The sequence below is a fragment of the Dicentrarchus labrax genome, unplaced genomic scaffold, assembly GCF_905237075.1.
Source record: "Dicentrarchus labrax unplaced genomic scaffold, dlabrax2021, whole genome shotgun sequence".
NCBI classification, from domain to species: Eukaryota; Metazoa; Chordata; class Actinopteri; family Moronidae; genus Dicentrarchus; species Dicentrarchus labrax.
The window spans coordinates 4,392,065-4,413,632 of record NW_026136723.1 but is presented as its reverse complement, the minus strand read 5'-3'; the positions used below and the strand labels follow the sequence as shown (position 1 = coordinate 4,413,632).

General features: G+C 40.7%; 1 protein-coding gene across 4 annotated transcripts in view; it reads right to left on the bottom strand.

Annotated features, from left to right (window-relative positions):
- The window catches only part of LOC127357965 (semaphorin-6D), a 140,680-nt gene that overhangs the window by 47,201 nt on the left and 71,911 nt on the right, over positions 1 to 21,568 (bottom strand). For all 4 annotated transcript variants that reach the window (XM_051390626.1, XM_051390624.1, XM_051390622.1 and 1 more), the window contains 12 exons: positions 16,297 to 16,512; positions 15,774 to 15,888; positions 14,539 to 14,596; positions 12,262 to 12,318; positions 10,931 to 11,032; positions 6,627 to 6,717; positions 5,845 to 5,967; positions 4,641 to 4,729; positions 2,571 to 2,660; positions 2,281 to 2,408; positions 1,769 to 1,900; positions 1,506 to 1,661 (listed from right to left, as the gene is read on the bottom strand). In XM_051390626.1, coding sequence (XP_051246586.1) covers positions 1,506 to 1,661; positions 1,769 to 1,900; positions 2,281 to 2,408; positions 2,571 to 2,660; positions 4,641 to 4,729; positions 5,845 to 5,967; positions 6,627 to 6,717; positions 10,931 to 11,032; positions 12,262 to 12,318; positions 14,539 to 14,596; positions 15,774 to 15,888; positions 16,297 to 16,435 — 1,280 coding nt within the window. In that variant the 5' untranslated portion in view covers positions 16,436 to 16,512. The remainder of the gene's footprint in view (positions 1 to 1,505; positions 1,662 to 1,768; positions 1,901 to 2,280; positions 2,409 to 2,570; positions 2,661 to 4,640; positions 4,730 to 5,844; positions 5,968 to 6,626; positions 6,718 to 10,930; positions 11,033 to 12,261; positions 12,319 to 14,538; positions 14,597 to 15,773; positions 15,889 to 16,296; positions 16,513 to 21,568) is intronic.

The window sequence follows — 21,568 nt, the reverse complement described above, 5'->3', positions numbered from 1 at the left end:
GTATTATATAACAAAGTGAGTGGATCGGTGCAGCCCCTTGGACATCGACATTATCATTATCTAGGTCAGCTCGGGCCCTTCCAGAGCGGAGGCTAATTCGAACATGGAATTAAGAGTCTCATTCCTATTCCAGGCTGGTAATTAGACTCCATCAGAAACTCATTCGAAACCTGCAGACGCAGATTATAAAAGGTCAGAGATTTTCAGAGCGTCAAGGCAGAGACAGAGAGAGGGAGAGAGAAGTTCCTGTGAGCTGACGACTAATCAAAGCTGATACCAATGATTATCCTACTTCGCTTCAGGTCGGGATGGTGGATTCGCTGCCCCTCAGAGCAGCTATAACTTTAAAACTTGCCTCTTCAGGGTACAGTTGACATTCTCCACTTTCCTCTTGACATCTCGGATCTCTTTTCTCTATTAGGCTTCCAGGAGTATTTTGTTCCTCTTGTTATCTGTGTGGACTAAAGCCAGAACCTGACTTACTGCTGGATGCTGCTGATTGTGGAAATTAAATTTACTAAAGATTTATTTTCAGATGCATTTCTACATTTAGGTGCAAAGATATATTAAAAATTCCCATGACAGTGACGATGACTCTACAGTTCAATGGCTCTGACATTTGACGATGGAGATAATTTTACTGTTGCGTCTTGTAAATCGCTGTACCGGAGCCGCACGTAAATGTGTACAAACACAAAATGCAGATGTAATGATCCATCACAGAGTAGCAGAGCAGAGAGGAAGAAAAAGTCCTCTTATCATCCGCTATCAATCAGACAATAATAAAAGTAGCACTTATAATAAAATCAGTGGTGTCTGAGATATTTTTAATGTTCTGGGAGAAAAAAAAACCCACTAGTGATGAGTCAATATCTGCACTGTTGTAACAGTTTTAATAGATTAGGTGATCATGGATACATAAAGCAAGCATACTGTATGTGTGAAGAGGATAACCACCAGTATGTGATTGATGGCTTTAGAGTGACTGGTATCATATGAAACTAGATGCCCTAACGCATCCATCGGTACCAACCATGTCATGCTAGCATGTCAGGAAGGGGGCTAAATAACGCTTCAACATTAGCTAACGCAAACTCACATGTATTACAGAGGTTTTGTGATGCGAGTTTTATTTTTTAGAAACATGAAATTGCCCCTGAGGATCTGGGGGACATATGCTTTAAATCCACCGGGCCACAGGTCAGTGACATTGCATCTGCAACCAGGAGCGTTTCAGAAGTGGAGAGTTTTGCCCACCAGGTTTTGTTAACTTGCTCAGACATTTATGTGTTTCTACCATTAGTAAGTAGTTAAAGTGTTATGGTATATATCTGTATTTACAATCAGGGTCTGCAGACAGTGTTTTAATTTGAACTGAAAATTGTCTATGCTGGCTTCTTGCCAGCTTGATCCACTCACTGCTGCCAGATGCGTTGCAGCCGTCCCCACTGGAATCAAGCACTTACAATATATAGTATAGTATATAGTAGTTCCATTTGTGTTACCTGCTGGAGGTCCTGGTGAAGCAGGGCCGATCGTTGACGGAGGGAACGGCTTCGTCCATCAGCGGATACGACTTGATAAACGTCAGCATCTCGTCTGGGAACTGAATCGACGACTTGTAGTCCACAGCCGGACCGTCGCCTGCACATGTACCAGGCCTGGAGACAAACAAATCAACAAGTAATTCTTAAATGTGTCACACAGAAACACATTTCTTTTGGATTTAGATAAACCTGATGAGCCCATGATCTGTTTAGTGTCTCACCTTGGTCTTGGAACTTGCTCGTCCGGTACCGGAGTCCAGGATAAGTCACTGGTCCGCTGCTCCTTGAACTTCCCGTTGAAGACTTTCTCTATGTCGTCCATGTAGAAAGCACAAACTGCTGAGCCGGGGATACTGCAGAGAGCGACAGAGACAATCCCCATTAACAAGCCAATGATTCGTCATAATATTCAGAAGACTTTTGTTCATGTGAGGATGAAACTTCTAACCTACACTGAATGAACCAAATGAAACTAAACCAAAACTAAAAAACTCCAAAAGACTGAAAACATTAAAATGAAATGATTTTAGACCCGATGACAGCTGCAGAATTACACACATCATGTAATCCAGACTGAGGGAAAAGTCATAGAGATAATTCACTGGAAGCACATGGAGAGTTCATACATAAATAAAGGAAAATGTCCTCACTTTCAAAAAAATGTCCTCACTTTAAGATGTTAGACTCTCATTGGTCCTCACAAAGACAGAAGTACACACTCTTTCTCATGTACCTGTTGGCCTGAGTGGTGAAGACTCCGACCACCGCAGGTCTCTGGTTGATCTGCAGCACATTGGTGAGAGACTGAAGGATGTCGAAGTAGAAGAACGAGTCTCCGGGAACCGAACAGTTCAGACGGGCCTGAACAGACAGTAATGAGTGTAATGATGCAAGGTGTCCTGAAACATGCAGATAATAGACTCCAACAGCTTCACACTGTGAAGATCAGCTCCAGTGTGAGTTGACTTCATTCTTTTATTGATTTCATTCAAGAACACGCTAAGAATCAGAGGGTGACATCACCTTGAGGAAAGAAGTCCAGTATCTCTCCAGAACTCTAGGAGAACCTCCGTTATCGTTCTTACAAACCCGGGCGACTCGAGAAAACACCACCTAGACAGAGAGAGAGACAGAAGGGTTTACGGGACTATTTACAGCAGGCTATAATGTTAATAACTCTTATAAATGTCTTGTAACTGGGACTGCACTCAAAGGGAGCCAAAATTTGCAGATGATACAACAGTGGTGGGGCTGATTTCTGGGGATGATGATGATGCCTATAGAAATGAGGTCCTCTCACTGATTGAATAGTGTTCCATCCACAACTTAGAGCTCAATGTCTCCAAAACTAAGGAGCTAGTGGTCGACTTCCGCAGAAGTGGGAAGGCGTCCCAGCCCTTGTACATCAATGGAGAGGTGGTGGATCATGTGGACAGTTTTAAGTTTTTAGGCACTACAATATCATCCTCTTTAAAATGGGAGGATAACATAAACAACATTACCAAAAAAGCCCACCAGAGGCTTTTTTCCTTCGGCAGTTGAGGAAATTTGGGGTGGCCTGTAAGGGAATGTTGCAGTTCTACCGAGCCGCCATTGAGAGTGTCCTCACTTTTTCTGTTACTGTCTGGTATGGCAACTCTACTGTTCAGTAGAGGTTGCAGCTGGACAGGATAGTCAATACGGCCTCAAAAATCATTGGCTGCAAACTCTCCCCCATCTGTGAGATCTACGAGGCCCGTATCCACCAGAAAGGCTTAAAGATCCTTCAAGATGAAACTCACCCTGCCAACTCCCTCTTCACCATCCTCCCATCAGGGAGAAGGCTGAGGGCTATTAAGACAAAAACCTGCCGCTTTCTCAACAGCACATACTGTAGAGCCATTAAATATCTAAACAGCTCTTCATCCTTGAACCAGTACCTTAGGAAAAAAGGTTCTCCCAATGAGCATGTATAAATTGTATATCTTTTACATTGTTTTTATAATACTTCTCTATATGGGTTTATGCTACCCATACTAGTTTTATTGATTTATTTATTGTAAAGTCGTGGTTGCACTCTGCATCCCTATGCACCATGTCACTTTAACTTGACATCTGTCACTCTAGCCTTCTGGACTGTCATCCAGGTATGCTGTGAACAGTATGCCTTTTTATCTGCCTGCGTCAAGTGTGATCCTGTTTGGGATACCGTATATGTACTTATATGTTTTGGGGCCCTTGTGTTGTATATGTATTTACATGTTCTGTGTCCTTTTTTTCTGACTTTGTTGATGTCTTGAGCACACTGAAGCAAATCCCTAGCAACTTGCACCGAGTTGAATGGCAATAAAGTATTGAATCTTGAATCTTGAAATTTATCTTAATGGTTCCAACAATGGGAACCTTAAGGTGTTTCCAAAAAGTTAGGCTTTGATCAGTAATATTATAATAGTTTTAAAATATGATCTGGAAAGTCAGTTTGTTTATTTAGTTGGAACGTATAAAGAACGAAGTAAGAATGAAGAAACTAACAAACGTCACTGGTGCAAGATGTTTTTGTTTAAAGGAAGGCGAGAACAGAATCACAAGGAGAGAGTTTTCGTGGATGCATTTATTTTTATTAGATATTTTTTGGATAGCTGATGAAAGTTTTTAAAGGGTCAGTGTTTAGGATTATGTGGCATATGTAGTGGTGAAGTTGTAAATTGCAATCAACTGAATACAACTCAGCCTTCTGAGTATGTATGAGAAACTACTGTGGCCGGGAAACGAAGAACGAAGGAGAAACGACAGTTCAACATGGCGGACTCCGTAGAAGAGGACCAGCTCCCTCTGTACACTAATGAAAACAAACCTATGAATATTATATTCCATTTCTGACAACAGATTCTCCTAAATGTTTCACACTGAACCTTTAATCCTTAAATAACTGGTGTGAGTGTAGAAATCTGGGCCGACCAGACTACGACCTTCCCGTTATAAAACGCCTCTAATCATGATGCACAGCCAATCAGAACTGAGTTACTTCACGGCCATTAACTGATGTATAATATTGATCCTCACAGTTTGGGATAGAGTTTCCACCACCTTTTCCCATTACACACACAGACGTACCTTGCCCAGGGCGGTGTACTCCACTGCGATCTCACTGAGGAAGAAGTAGACGTAGTTACCGTAGTCGATGGCGTGCAGGAAGTGAGGCTCTGCAGAGAGGAGGGGAGGTGATTATTGATCTCTTCCATTTTCAAGGTAAAACTCTCCTCATATCTTCTTTCAATGTAACACCTCACCATCAGTCTGTCATGTTCAACACGTTCCAGCAGTTATCGTGTGATAAAATGCTGTTATTTTTCAGACGCTTTACCTTTACCTCCCAGGATGCCGTTCAAAATCCCACAGAGAGGAAACACGACTGATGAGCCCCATCAAACTGAGGCCTTTCACAGGACCAATTTGTGAGCAACGATTCGAAACAGATTGCAAATGGAGGCTGTATCACTTTTTAAAATTGACTGACGTTTGGAAATTGCAGATAAATGTGCGAGTCCTTATGTACGGGTTGCAAGATAGGTTGAAACAAGCTTCCATGTTCCATTTGATAAAGAAAGGACACTTTTATTTTAGCATGCATGATTCTACATGTCCATAAAATGTAAAAAGACCACAAGCCACCAGAGACTAAACATGTCTCCCTACAACCCGTAAAGTACTGTCGCTTGGTCAGTGGCCCTCTGCTTCAAAATATAATGCTGTGAGTATCCCTCTAGCGTTATTTATGGACGTGGCCACTGTCAAAGTCAGCTGGCATAGTATAAAGAGTGAAAAAGGCTGTTTGGGTGGATGGATGGCTCAAACAAAACAAAACAACTGCAGGACTTTAACCCAGGTGACTGCTGTTGGTGCCCCGTGTGAGACCAAAGCTCTGTCCTTTCCACTACCCCGCTCATTTGCTGTACCTACAGCGTCATATATTGAAGCGTAGGGCCACATGTATTGAAGTTTATCATGACATAGAGCAAAGAAAAACAAGCTAATCTCTGTAAGCTATAAGCTATAACTTCATCAGTAAATTTCATGGGTGGACTTGCTGTTGTTATGAAGGTAGCTGTCGTGGATGTTACCGGCACAAAACGTCAGAGTTGACTAAGCTTTCGTTGCTCAGGTCAAGTCTTTAGGCAATCAAGGCTCAAGTATTTAATGTCACGTTTATGTCACAGTGTGGTTGAAAAGTTTTGGAAAACAACAAGTAAGTTGAGTCTCGTGGTAAGAAATGTTTTCATCAAGTTGTTAACCATCAGGCTCAAACAGTGCAACCTACCTCTGAGCCACTTGGAGTCGTACTTCACGGTCCTGAGGACGGGTCGACCGTCTCCCAGACTCCTGTAGATGACGGCGTCGCTGGCCAGGAAATCCGTCATGGTGGCAGAGTAAAAATCTCCACCTGAGAAAGAGACACATGTTTATGGACCTTTATACATGTCCATTTTAGTACAAAGTACTTTGGTCTGTTATTGAGTCATAAATGTATTTTTTCCTAGTTGACCAAAGTAAAGTTATTTTTAGGCATTTCACTACTTTTATTTTAAACCCTTGAAGTCCGGACCTCAGTGAGGATACTCGTGTACAGAAGTGCGTGGTACTCAATACCGGTGAGTACTGGCCCATTTTGGGCACTGGGTGTATGTATAATAGATGGATTTGTAGTTTAACTGTAATCATTGTCATAGATTTGAACCGGCCCTTGTGATTTGTCAATCTATCAAGACATATTTATCCTTTGTTTTCTTTCCAGATTTACATAGTTGTCTGTGTTGTTTGGGTAAATTTGATCTATCAAATGTTATTTTTTCCCTATTTCGTTATACTTGCATTGAGCAGAGTGTGTGAATATGATAACTAAGCATATCACTGCAGGCTGTACTGTGAATAATTGCGTATTTTATGAATAAATTGTTCAATCTCACTAATTATTCACATCAATAAATATCACAATATGTCTTGAGCTGCATAAAAGAGCAGAAACCCATTTAATTAGATTAATTGAAAGCAGTCTTAGTTTTATGTGGCTTTTTGATGATTTTAGAGTCACTTTTGACTCACCAGCAAACAGTCCAACGTTGGACTGACCGGACTCGAAGGGACAGCGAGCCTGACCGACCACCTCCTCCCCGACCTGCTCCAAGGAGGTCATCTGAGGCAAGGAAGAGGAAACACATTAAACATTTCTTATATTTTCGAACAAAACACGAAATATGGAGTTTTAAAAGCTTCCACTACCCCGTCATTCGCTACCTCCTTTATAAAGTCAGTGAGTTCTAGTTTGGTAAATTGTGGATAATGTGTGCTAATATTATTCACGGCGCGTCAGCAGGGAGGATAATAATGCTGCTAATCAGCTGGTGTCAGTCAGCAGGGACTCGCTGCATGTTACTGTACCCGAGCTAATAATACACTGATAGATCTGCTGACAGCTCAGCTGATAATGCGCTGATGATGTGATCAGTATCTGATCAGGTCTGAAATAAAAAGTCACAGTCTGACCTTGTTCACCTTTTGTCTGACGCAAATCTCAGAGCGAAATAAAGAGAGTTGCTTTTTGTTCTATTTGTTGTCACCAAGCTTCTCTCTTTCACATCAAACACACAATTTAGACACACATTAGATAAACAAAAGAACACACACTTTCTCATAAACAGACAGATTAAATAGTACAGGGACGGATCATTTTATAGGCTAAATAATAAAATGATTACCAACTTTAAGATAACGGTGACAGTGCTGTCAGCACATTTTAGCTTTAAGTTGAATAAAAAAGGAAAAAATGTCAGAAGATTTGGAGGTAAAACAATTTATTGATTTCTAATGCAACATTTAGATATTTATATTCAGTGTTTTACTCATGTGTCACAATAAAAGAATTGATGTTGACGTCTGGATCTGAAGTTATTGGAGAAATAAGCTGAGCTAACATTAGCAGCAGCTCGACTCACTACATTAGCACAATATCATAATCTAGTTAGCTTTAGCCTAAGTAGCTGTTAACCAGGTTTAACCAGCATTTTTACCATCCACTGTTTAGATCTCGGTGCTTTTTAACTCTAGATTTGAACCCACATGGAGGATTTTAGTCTGGATCTTAAGTTATCAGAGAAACAAGCTGAGCTAACGTTAGCATTAGCTCGGCTCGCAGGTATCCTTTAGTCTGTCCAACAGCGTGGGAGAAGCATTGATTTTTAAGGTGGAACCTTTTTTGTTTTGTTGTTTTGGATACTATTTTATCTTTTAGACAAAGAATTTAGTCAAAAAAAACAACAGTAAAACAAAATGAAGTGCTAGTTTAAAAAAGAGCTACTGACAGCACGCTAGCTACTTTGATATGTGTTGTTTATTCACAGCCGAGTATCTGAGCTAATTATGCTGCTGATAACGTTATTGACATGTTGGCTCAGCCGATAGGACTCTGATTATATTTCACTGTCAGCCCGGCAGCTGCGTAGATAACACTGTGCTCCTAAGCTACGGTAGCTGAATTGCTAACGGAGGCTTGAGGCTGTGGGAGCGTTTAGCCTCCTGAAAAGCCTCATAAATACACCTGTCTGCTGTTTTCACCCCTCAGGGAGCTGAATCTGTTTATAGCTGCGAGCGCTGCACTCTCAGACCCCGTTCTCTCCACCGGCCTCGCTCTCTGTTTTCAATACTTTATCTAGCTCGCTCGCCCTCGCTCGGATTGACTCCGGGACTTCTCCATCACAAAGCGATACCAAACCGCTCCTCTTCCTCGCTCTCCTCTTTCCTTTAATCCACAACAACTGCATCTCAGTTGGTGTGACACTGTAGAATTCAGCGTGAATCTTACCTAAATTAAATCAAACATGTCATCGCAAACTTGAATTAAATTTTTTTTCCCTCCTCATTTATCTCTGTAAGTTTCTGCTTAGCAGTCACATTCAGTAGCGGTTGACCTTCATTTCCATCACTATCTGTGTCTGTGTACGTCGGCTGTCACACGCAGGTGTAATTTAAAGAAACCCTCAGTGGGACTGAACGGCGTCTTTATTCAGAGACATCACGCAGCGCTCATGATGACCTGCTGCTGTCCAATGAAAATCACAACAGGAAGTTTCCAGAATCAAGGTTATGAATTCTGGCCTGAAAGGTCCTGATGGTTCACAGGCATGATTTAGTTTTTATTAGTTTCACTTTTTAAAATGACTATATGTAGTTGTCAGAAACACACTATGTTACAATAGAAACACACTGACCAAGGCCTTCATTCCTGTTTATTTTATTTAAATTAGTTTTGTAAGTGAAAGACAATATTATTATTATATTTTTATAGTTAAAGCTATAATATGTAATATTTCTGCACTAAAATGTCTATAAACTCTATCCTATGTTCTATATGTAGTTGAATAGCATTCTTACAAACTCATCCACAACATCTGTCTTTTTATCCAGGTAACGAGCATTTCACCGGTCGTCTGTTAACCTTTAATGGTTTTAATCAGCGGGTCTTTTTGTTTTGGAGAGGAGGAGACCTCTGTGGATCATTGGGCTCCCGGTAGAAACCTCCTGAGCCATGAACACTGAAGAAATCCTAACCGGGAGAAGCTGACTGCAATGACGCCAATGGTGGTGAAGACTCTGATGATCCAACCGCACCTAGTTTTAGTTCTTCAGTTCAGTTTCAGTGACGTATAATAACACGGTTCTCTTGCAGCTCTCGGAGTCATTGAGTTGACTCAGCAGTGTGAACAACAACTCAAGAAATCAATATCAATTTTTCTGGAGCTTTCACTAAAGACCACTTTAATCCTAAATTAAAGCTTTGTTACTGATTCTCTTTACAACTGCAGCATCTTGAGAAACCTCCTTCACAAGCTAATTTTATTTTGTACCATCAATCATAAAACGACAGCAGGCATCGCTGTTGTTCCAAGTGCTGCGTGTCTCGTTTTAAACTCTTAAAGAAAGAAAGAAAGAAAGAAAGAGGAGCTCCTCTTCTTCAGGTGTTGTTTTTCTACTAAACGGGGTCAGCGTCTGTCAATCAAACTTTGAGCGCCGCGGCGGCATGAAAAGAAAAGGAACACGACTCTGAATTGACACCTGAAATTGTGGCTTTTGTGAAGGTGTTGTGTTTGGTCTTGACGAGGCGTCTTGAGCTGCCTGACACTTTCAATTAGGAGCAGACGCCACTGAACGGAAGGGGGGCGCCATCAGAGTGAAAGTCACCTCGTCCCTGCGCCCCGTCTCTCTGCTCATTAACCCGACGGTAGCAACAGTGTGTTTGGAAATTCCAACAGCTGAGAGGATAATGGGCATGTTAGCAAAAAGTGCAAACACACAATGTGTGAGCACCCTCATGTTGTTCAGGGAAGATTATATTTAAACTGCTGCTACTCCATTTGTTGTGGGTTCATTAATCAATTAATTATAAACTAAATTCAGTACACTGTAAAACTTAAACATAAACCAATCCCATGAATTAAACTCAAAAATAAACTGTAGAAGTAATAAGAAGACACTTTTCAAATAGAGCAGGTTTAAACCAAACTCCTTATAACATTATTTACCGAGACCCAACAATTCCCACCATGAGCAAGACCTTGGTGACAGCGGCAAGAAAAAACTTCCTTTTAAGGAGGCAGAAACCTTGGACAGACCCCTCGGCTCTAGGTGGGTGGTCGTCTGCCTCAACCAGTTGGGGTAATCATTTGTAATGATTTTTTATAGAAGAAGAAAACTGAGTAAATTTAACTTGGTAACATTTGTATGAAGAAGATTAATTTAAGTTACTTTATTCAGATTCTGTTCAAACAATTCAAATAAGTTTGGAGAAATTAAATTAACAACTTCTAATTAGTCCCGCCCACACCAGGTTTAAGCCACACCCATTTCAAGTACGGATACGGTTGCATATAATAGTGTACTGCCTAATAATTCTTAATCAACTGATTCTGGTCAGTCTGTATATCAGCAATATCCAGGACAAGCACTGGTTTGTTTTTCACCGACAGACGTTGGGTTGCAGTTAAGAGTGAAACTTAAACCAACAAGCTGCCGGTAGACTGACGACTGAAAAGGTTTAGACAGGAGGGAGGTGGAGGGACGCTGGAGCAAAATACTGATTTCACTGCATTTGTGAAAGAGGTGTGGTCAAGCTTGACAGGGTGTTAAGTTACTGCATTAAGTTACTTCCCACCACTACTGCCTACAAAGTAGGAAATCAATACGTATCCAGCTGGAAAAGAGCTTTAATTAATGGGTAAAAACACTTAAAGCTCTGGTACTGTTACACCGAAGCACCAACATATTAGTCCCTTGGACAAAACTGTCTCCTGAATAAATGTAACAGCTGTTGGCCTGGTCGTCTTTTCCTTTCAGGCTGGGACAGGTGAGTTTACCTTGTAGTTTCGGCAGGTGGGGTTGAACGCATTGGTACCACAGGCGAACAGCGTCTCGTCGTTTCGAGGCACCAACACTTTGACGTAGTTGTAGCACTCGTCCTGAAACACAGACACACACCAACAAATGGAAACCCTCATTCATCACGTAATGATAAAATCTTATCTGTACAAGGATGAAACGTCTTCAATACGATTGTTTTCCTGAAGCCATGAGAGTCGTTCTACCTTTATCTTTAGTGTCAGTGAACTTTGAAGAAAAAAGTAGCAATGGCTCTCATTTATCAAGTCTGTCAGACCCTGTTTACTCCTGATATCAACCTGCGTCTTGGGTGATCGGATCACAAGTGCATAGCTCTAAATAAACGACCGCCGAGACTCATATCTTTTATAGTGTAAATGCGGATGTGTCCTGGACCACGTTGAAGAACTGTCTACTCAACGGACACAATACTCACAATATTTTCTGTTTTTTATTTACAGAGTTTCCTGATGGACAGACAGCTTTAACTACTTGTTAAAGGACCTCTGAGACTAACAGGGAATAACGTCACAGTACTGAGGTCATTCACAATGTTTCCTGATGGAAAGATTGATAAGTAGCAAACTGCTAACCTAACTGACTCAGCCCCGGGATGCCAGGAGCCAAACCCAGCAAGAAAACCACCTCAGTACTGATCACCTGTAAAATTCTGTCTACAACAGAAATTCATGAGGTCTTATTTTGTGTAGGACCATTTGTCCCAGCATGTCGGAAGAACAACTTCCTCTCCTGCTGTCCACTGAGTGGCTCTTCCGTGAATGCGAGCTGGATGCACACTTTATTTTTCTCTGGCATTAATTCTTTGTCATCTGTGAGGTGAAAACATCAGATTTTCACACAGTTGTGTCATGCTCATAAAGGTCAGTTTATTAGCATTAGCATCATGCAGGGCTAGAGACATGCAACGAATAGTCAGATGTTTGTACTGAACAGGCAAAAGGATAGTAATAATGGACATCTGAGCAGAATACAGTCCTATTGTGTTCATTTGTGCATAGATCGGAAAAGTGAGATCCAATCCAAGTGTTAACTCGTGGCGTATTTTAATGCCAGGTGTAATCTGACGTACCGTTGTGATCGGATCACTGAAAACGCATGTTTATATCAGGTCTTAACAGGCTCTCAGGGATGAAACACTTTGTTTGGAGTCTCTCCACACAACTAAGAAAATGTGTCTGATTTCATCTGCATATTTTACTCTATGTCTATGTGTTAAAGCATTCACCTGTGAACAGAAAATTAAACTGTAAAATGAAGAACAAGTAGGAGGCAAGAGGTGGAAACTCACGCTGTTCTTCCCTCTGACGGTACACTTGCTGACGTCTTTGGATCGCCACGTCAGCTTCTGGAACACAGAAAGAAGAAACACAGGATGCAATCTGTGTGAAAGGTATAATTTTCTCGTCACCGTGGAGTCGCTTGTGCAAGAAGCCCTATTGATGAGATGTAAACGTTTGCGAGCACCCAGGTGAGGAGGAGAGTGAGTCATTATCTGAGTGCAGGAACACTTCAGGTGAGTCAGCGAGCAGTTCTTGAGGCTGCAGTTTAGATACATGTCGCCAGCCACCGGTGAGTAAAGTTACACCACAAATATGGTGCTGGTGCCAGATTTGTTTTAGGTTTAAATCTCTGAGAGTCACCTGATGAGAGTGACATTCATTTATAAATAAAAATCAATAAAGAGGCAGAACCAGCGGTGAGCTTGAACTTGATTGTTCTTTCAAAACCAGATTGATAAAATATTTCTCAGCTCAAGGTCAACTTACTAACTACTTGTTTTCGAGCAAACTTCTCAAACACTTCATCACATACCTAGCGCTAAACTGCCTGTAGTTCTTAAAAAAATGTGGATTGGTCTGAACCACTGTGGTTACATCGCAAGTGCATACCTTGAATCCTGGCAAGATGGATTCTAGTGATCTTACAGGCATCCATTTTGGTTCTCTGGCTCTTTGTTCCCTCAATGGTCACTATATATAATAAGAAGATATTGTTCCCTCTGACATGCAATAGAGAAGAATATCCATTCTGGAACAATACATGAAAAATCTCCATTGAGGGTAATGATAGCGATTATTTCCGGCTGAGAGACACATCCACAACTCAAACTGCCCTCTCGATAATTAAAATGTTAAAACTTAGCTTTAAAGACAAACAGAGAATGAATGGTGGAGCAGGAGGTGATGTGGTCCTGAGGTCGGATCACTGATAACGACAATAACAGCTCACATCAAAGAGCTGCTGTAGGCCGTCCCACAATGCACCGAGAGGAACATTACTACCAAGAGCCAACCTGTAACCTTTTCCCTTTGATCAGGAGGAGGTGTGCTGATCAAAGGCAAACGTGTCCTTTTGTGCCGCCTCACACATTACGAGCTGCTCTAGTTTTGTTCTGCCGCTCTGATATTTACTGCGTCTATTGTGCAAAAAAGTAAAAAGGCTCTTTTGCTGTGCTGTCAGCTGTCAGGTTTGATGTCGTTCTCGAAGCTTTGAGGGGAAGATTCTTATGTAAGACTAAATCACAGTGGAGCGGAGCTGTGGCGTAGACGTGACTGTGATGTTGATTCAATGTACCCAGCAAAACTGATGAAGAGAAGCTAAAAAATCATATTATGGCAGAGAAGAGTCTATGCTGACCTCTGTGGGTGTGGTCTGTGGTCAACACTGAGAAGCTAACAAAGCAGGGTTTTTAGAGCCTGAAAGGTCTGTTTTCTCTTCTACGTCAGTGATTTAAGGGTTTATTTCAACCAAACTGGAGTTGCTGATTGTTGGAAGGACTAACAAATACGGTTTTGGTGAGTTTTATTTAGTTTCTGTCCGGTTGGAAGTTGGATCTCGAAAAACACAAGATCACGCCATAATCATTCTTGCCAGGCTTCAATTTACTTGTGTCTAACCACAGTGGTTCGAACCAATCAGCTACAGGCATAGTTTAATGCTCGGTGTGTCTGAGACGTGACTGTGACAATGGCTGCTGCTAAAGAAGTTAGCAGCAGCTATATCAGAATTGGAGAATATTTCTTCACTTTCCCAATAGACAAGATGTTTTCTCTCTTCTCCCGCCTGGTTTCATTAAGAGTTTGACTACGTTATATGGTTCATTGATCTGATGGGTTGAAGTTCGCCCATGATAGACAGTGATAGATGGATGGTTCATCCAATCACCTGGCACTATTTTTTTTTGAAGTTCCTGCCAAGCAGTTTCCAATGACAACTTTCCACTTGGCTTGAAGTGTCACAAAGTAATGGTTATGGGTGATGATGCATTTAGCCCTTCAATTTTTTTTATTTCTTTCAGATTTCCATGAAAGTCAGCTTGTTACTGAGGTTTCCTCCTGCTCAATGAGTTAATGTTTGTTAGCATCAGTTGTCCTGCATTTTTATCGCTGTTAAATAGCATTAATGCAGTGCTAAAACGACTGCACATCACTTCTAACTCAAGGACCTCTGGAGTTTGTCTTCAAACCAAAAGCTGTAACCTGCCCGTCTACCTGGACGCAGAAAGATGTTTGTTTCCCAGAAACAAATCCAAAAAATAAAGTGTTTATCATATAATTCTACTCACCAGCTGAGGTACGAACTCCTCTGAAGCTGTCGTCAGGTTAACAGCAAACACGTGATCCCTGAAGAGTTCAAAGCACAGTCAACATATATATGTAGTACATCCCATCATGTCTGTCCATGTCTTTGTACGTGTGTTCTTGTTCTTCCTGTCCTCACTTGTTTAGTATCCTGACTTAATCTTCCTCTACTGCAGTTAGTGAATGTCTACAATTTAATCTTCCCTTTTACACACCGAAGAAGAAGGCAACAGAAAAATTTAAATCAGATCAAAGCATCTAATTTACAGTTAAAATAACATCCCACAAAAAACACATGAAATTCAAAAGTTAATCCAGATACAGACTTTGTAATTGCAGCCTTAAAACTAAACTGAGGATGAAGTCAAACATACAATATTTGCAAGAAAGTTAGAAAAAAAATGTTGCATCATTTATGCTGATATCTGTCAATATTTCCTTCAATGTGCATAATATTTATACAGTATACGGATAGTTGGAAGTTTTTGGCCTGCTCTTAAAGGTTGAAAATAGATCATCAAGAAACTTTTCACTCAAGACTTTGTTGCTCAGATTGGAACAACACTTGTCGCTTCACTGCAGAGGTTTGGACTCGAGTCCAATGATTTGGACTCAAGGCAGAAATTTAGCCTCGACTTGAAAAAAATCAAAAAAAGACTCGACTCAGACTTTAACACCAATGACTTCACTTTGACTTGAAAATACTTGATACCTTCACCCAAGTCCAAACAGTGCGCCACGAACCAATTAGTTTCCCATCATTTCCTGAATCAACTCACACTATTCATTCCCAGTCGACATTACATTTCACAGATCCACTTTGTTTGAACCGATCTGCCAGCGTCCAATCAACTCGCAGGAGAGAACCGCACAGAACTAATATTACGTTATGGAGTGCCAGTTGGACAAAATAACAACCAAAGATCATTTCGTTTGTGTACAAAAACTGCAAGGTGGCCACATTATGACTTGAGACTTGAGTGCAATCACTTGAGACTTGGTCCCACTTCTGCACTGCATTATTTGATGTGTTCCTTTCTCTTCAGTGGATTTCCATCTATGCGATTGTTGAATGTTGAACACCAAAATGGCTCCAGACAAAGTACCTGTTGACACTGAACAACTAAACCCAAAACCTCTGGTCCTACTCCTGATCTGTTGGATATCAAACTGCTGAAAACATCTGAATTAGACATCTATTTTGTGTGTGTTTACTGACCTGGCGGCAATGTACAACATATGGTTAATGCGTAGCAACCTCTGGAAGTCCAGGCCCAGACGCAGTGTGTCGTTGTCCTGAAGCAAACCCTGAAAACCTGGAAACTGATAGGACTCTGCAGAACGAGAGAACAGTAAGCATGTAAATACAGAGACAGAGCTTCCAGGAAGTGTCTCAAACCTACATTCTCTCTAACAGCCAGCAGGGGGCAGCTCAATGGGCTGATAGTATTGGGTTTTATGGAGAAGTTGATTGTTGAGCTCAGTAAACAGTTTCCTGATGAGTTTGTGGTCTTAATCTCTAGTTTCAGTCTTCTTCCATACAGCATGATGTTCATTTAGTAACTGATGGTCCCATTTAGAGTAAAACAGACCATAAAGCAGGGTATGCTTGTGTAAGTCTAAAATAAGGTACTTTGTTGGCAAAGCTGCTACCAGTTAATGACTGTAAACAGTCTGTAATGGAGAAACAAATAAAACGACCACATTTGAAATAGAACCAATCAAAGAGAGAGTCTGCTCACGGTCTGAGTTGACCACGTTGATTGGCTCCAGGTCTTTGGGGAAGGGCGTGGTCGAGGCCGATTCGGACGGGAAACAGGAAGTGAGGATGAGCAGCAGCAGCGGCGGCCGCCACAGTAACAGCCAGTCGGATGGAGCCATTTTGTTAGGAGAGAGAGGGGGAGGAGGAGGGGGGAGGACGGGGCGTGGTGATGTCAGCAGGTCATGGTGGGCGTCGGCTGTCAGAAAGAGAGAGAGACTGGTTTATCCTCTCTGTCTGCAGATATAAATGAGGGATTAGCATTTAGCCTAGCAGTTAGCTCCATATTAAACTACCAGGTCACAGAGCAAAACCAAGTCAAGTCAAATCTGTTTCAAAGCTGTATTATCTTTATTATTATGAATTATTCTGGGTAAAATATAAATGTATTTATTGTTTTCTTTATCCGTACAATGTACAGGTGACAGAAACACAGAGCAGTGAGAAATAACAAACAGAGGTTATCATCAATATATCATCAATATATATAACAAACATTTTCTATGCTATGATGAATCACTCTCTGACATCCTATTTGGACAACTAACTGTTCAGGATGGTGTTGGAGGACACGTACTCTTAAAATCCAGGTGAAATGAAATCAACCCTTTAAGATCACATTCTCATATATATTATATTGTTAACAATGGGTGACAAAACATTCACAAAAACTCAGGGACAGTTTGACGACAGCGGTACTGAGGTCATTTATGGAGTTTCCAGATGGACTTGCTAACAGAAGTTAATTGTCCCAAAACTGTAACGTTAGATGCCGTTAGCTACTTAGTTTGTGCAGCTAATGTTAGCCAACTGTTAACCGGCAATAAAACCCCCTCAGTCCTTTATTCGCTGCAGTCAAACTGTCCTCCGTCAGCATCAGATGCTGGACCCGCTGTTCACTGGGAGCTCCCAGTCCGACAGAGTCCACTAATGAATCCACTACATCTGCTGAACTGGGGGGGGTTAACACAGCGCTATTTACAGAAAATACATAAATATGAGGAAGCTAACAGCTCTCTGATTTCTGTTTCATGTGGACTTTAAATATGAGAGGTTGTGTAACAAATCGAGCTGAACCAAACCTCCATTTATTTCTGAGCGCTTCAACCTGCAGTGTTACATCAGGAGCTCCTCCTCCACAGCGTCCACTGCTCAGACGTCGAGGTGTAAATTACTTTCGGGAAATGGGACTCAAACGAAATGTCTCCAACAAGCCCTAAATAAAGCCACCTGTGTGTGTGTGTGTGTGTGTGTGTGTGTGTGTGTGTGTGTGTGTGTGTGTGTGTGTGTGTGTGTGTGTGTGTTGAGGAGAGAGAGAGAGAGAGAGAGAGAGAGAGAGAGAGAGAGAGAGAGAGAGGTGTGTGTGTGTGTGTGTTGCATGTGTGTGTCAGTGTTTGTTCATTAGAGCAGGCAGTTTGTCTCGGCCTTGTCTCGCTGAATGAGAATTGACATCGGGGCTGCTTTTGGCTCCGAGCAGCAAATTAATGATTTAAGGAATAAAACACACACACACACACACACACACACACACACACACACACACACACACTTACACACACTGAGGCGGCTCAGAGAGGCGCTTCATATTTTCATTACTTGCTGGTAAAAGGAGACGAAGAAATCCTCCAGGTTTGTCGGAGTCTCTGAATCATTAACACCACACCTGTCTGTGTACTCCCCCACACACACACACACACACACACACACACACACACACACACACACACACACACACACACAAATATTCCAATATGAAATTACAATAGAATAAAACAAATGAACCAACATTAACAATGTGAGTTTCCACACTGATGTATGTACATATACGGACCATATTATCATTTGTCCTTTTTATGTCCTTTGTTTGATTTTAACTTAAAATAAATAAACAAATAGTATTAATATTATTGTATAATATTTAGTTATTCATGAATTGAGTTAATGTAATTTTAATAACTGTAATTAAGTCTAAATGAAATAAACTTGTGTTAGAACTGAATTAAAATTGTTTAAATTAATTAAAAATGAAAAAAAAATGTTTTAAAAATTTAAATTTGAATTTGATGTATTAAATGAAGATAAAGGACATAATATGTTTGCAGTTACATAATTACAAGATTCATTATAATAAAGAAGAACACAAACTATTTAAGTTTAAACTGTTGACTGACGGGTAAAAGTAACGACACATCCATTCAAAGTCAAATTATAACAAAGTCGTTTGATATTTGTACTGAACAGCAGCTTATACAGGCAGAACAAATATATGAGCTGCTGATCACAACCAAAATCAGTCTGTTTTTGTCTTAAAACTTTATTCAATACCTTTTTTTAGTAACGTCAAATACATCGCACTTGACTTCACCACCACAGACTGTATGTAGCTGCTAGCTGTTGTTGCTAACCGCTAGCTGCTAGCCACTAGCTGTAGCTGCTAGCTGTGGGCCAATCACATGTCACTAAATTAAACATTAAATTGAAGAAAACAAAAACACATCTCAATTTCTACTCCAGTACCTCCTGTGAAAGTGTCGATACTTCAGATCAAGACAGATAAACGTAGACCTGCTCTATACAAATAAAATTAAATTGAATTGAATAAAGCAAGAGGAGAGGAAGCGTGAAGGGGGGAGAGAAAGATATCTATTATATCTATCAATTATTTTCTTTGTGTAGACCCAAGAAGAAGAAAAGAGAGGAGGAGGAAGAGGAGGAGCAGAGCTCGTCACCTCTGGGACCGCCTCTCTCCTTTTCATTTGTCACTCGGTGTGACAGAACAAGGTAGGAGAGGTGATGAAAGAGAGGAGCGTGTCACCTTCACGCCTCCTTATTTTCTGCTCCGTCAATGTGTGACATAACAGGAGGAGGAAGATGAGGAGGAGGAGGAGGAAGAGGGGAGGTTCTCCGTCCCTGACACAGACTGAGTATCTGTCTTAGGGCTCTATCTTGCACTCAGCGCAATTGACTTTGTACACTGGCGCTTGTATAATTCCTATTTTGCACTCGACAAACATTGTAATTTTCCCTCCACCGACGCACGAAGTATCAGTGAGAAGAAAACACTGAATTAAAGTGTGATGTATTAAGTTTGTATTATTGTTAAAAATAATACATATTTTGTATAAAAAGTTCCTAAAAATATAATAAAAACTCATCCCTGATGAAGTATTCAAAGGAAATTAAAAAAAAAGGATTTGAAACTTTGGTGATGGTAGACATAAACTGGTGGACGCGCCCCTTTTTTTTAACAGTACAGACTGTAAATTGTACAGAAATTCACCATCACACCATTAATCATTATTTTATTTTCATGTCAAAACTGTTTCTTTTGATGGTAAAAACTTGTAGTTATACAGTAAAATATGGATTCAAACTCAACAATATTAATATCCTGTTATCGTCGTAGTAGAAAATGTTCTACTGTATTTATTACGGTAAAGTTCTGACAACCACAGCTGCCAGTTTTTGACAGTAAAAATAAATTTCTTTTTAATCGTGTATGTATAAATTTTGATCATTATCATTTTATTTATATGAAACAACGAGAAAACAATAATAATCTTTATATTTTTGACATTGTATTGCGGTCCGGAGGGCCGTAAATGGCCCACGGGCTAGAAGTTTGAGACCCCTGATTCTTGAAACTGGACTAATTCCATCAAGAAAATCAGTTTCTGTCGGTCAGTTCAACTCGGCCTCTCATTATAATCAGCTCCGTCACCTCGGGCTGGATCCCGTTCGTCCCCTCAAACAAATGTCGATATTTGCTAATAAGAGCTCTCTGAAGGAGAACTAATTGACTCAGTTGAGACCGCAGGACTCAGTGACAGACAGACGGATGCATTTCATTTGATGTTTCTCATTTGTTCTCTTCTTTTTGTAATAAAATCAGACGATGCTGCAGTTTCAAATGAGAATAATTAATGAGATATGAATAAAATAAATAATGAGAAACCAAAAGGAATAATTAGGACTTTTAACCTTTTAATTGTGAATTTGTGCCTCCGTTGTCTTCTCTCTCGACTCTAACGAGCCATTTTACAGGCGCTTTCCTGCCTCCGTTCAGCATCTAACATCTCTTTCTCTTGTTATTTTTGTTTGTTTCTTGATGATCTTATCTTTGTCGAGTCCTGAAGCTGTCAAAACCAAACCTTTCTTTCTTCATCACCTCTCGGGCTGTTTTCAGACGTCTCTCAGGGTTTCTTTGTCTTCACCCACACACCTTAGATTCATTTTTTCTGTGCAGAAAAAGCTCAAAACAGTCTGGATCCTCTTTCCCCGAGCAGATAAACTGAATGTGACTTTCAGATTGAACAAATTGAGGAGCTTGATGCGATCCCCATCAGTTGGCCCGGACTCATTTAGATAATTGAAACATCTTGTTCTCCTCCTCGTTGTTGCGTGTTTTCTGCCGCCTGAACATGATCTTCCTGCCGGCGGGACAATCTGTCATCTATACGGAGGGACTAATCCGTCACATGGGGCTCAGACAGGAAGTTCATTTGTCCTCTGGGTCCCTGCGGAGGTTTACACTGATTTATATAAAAAGCTGATATTCAGATTTGATCATAAATCTGATTCAGTTCAGCCGCAGTAGTCCTCCCATCTGATGGAGTTTGATCGATTACACATTTAGTGAAGAACTAATCAATATTACACGGCTTTCTGTGGAAGTTGAGACATTAACCTGAACATGTTTAACCATTTAATGCCCACTGTTCTGCCTGCAGGACTGAAGCACTGCGTACACTCAATTACAAAAATGACTTCTTCTTCTTTCAGCAATAAGCATTTCTGTTGGTCCAACCTGATATAATAAGGTTTTTTCAACTTATTTACTGGGCTTGTGTCAAAGTTAATTTAATAGGGTTTAATAGGGTTTTGGCCACTATCTTTTTCTAACACTTCACCAACTAGTTTTAATAAACTTAATCAGAAACCAGTGTTCATTTGGGCCAGTTTTTGAGGAAATATTTTCTTGGATATGTCTGAACAAACATGCAGTCAAATATCTTTAATGCAGAACTATCAGTATTGGCCTTGAAAAGTCCTGATCAGTCTGTTTCACTCCTGTCTCTATCCATCAACCTGCCTCTGTTCAGCTCTCCATCCTAATAAACTCCAAACACTAAGTGGACGATCTGTGTCCTTTCTACATCCTCCCATTTGAAATATTGCAGCCGCTTTAATTTAGATAATTGATAGAAATCAGCTGGTCGCAGCTTCCTGTTTGTGTGCCAGACAGTTCAAACCAC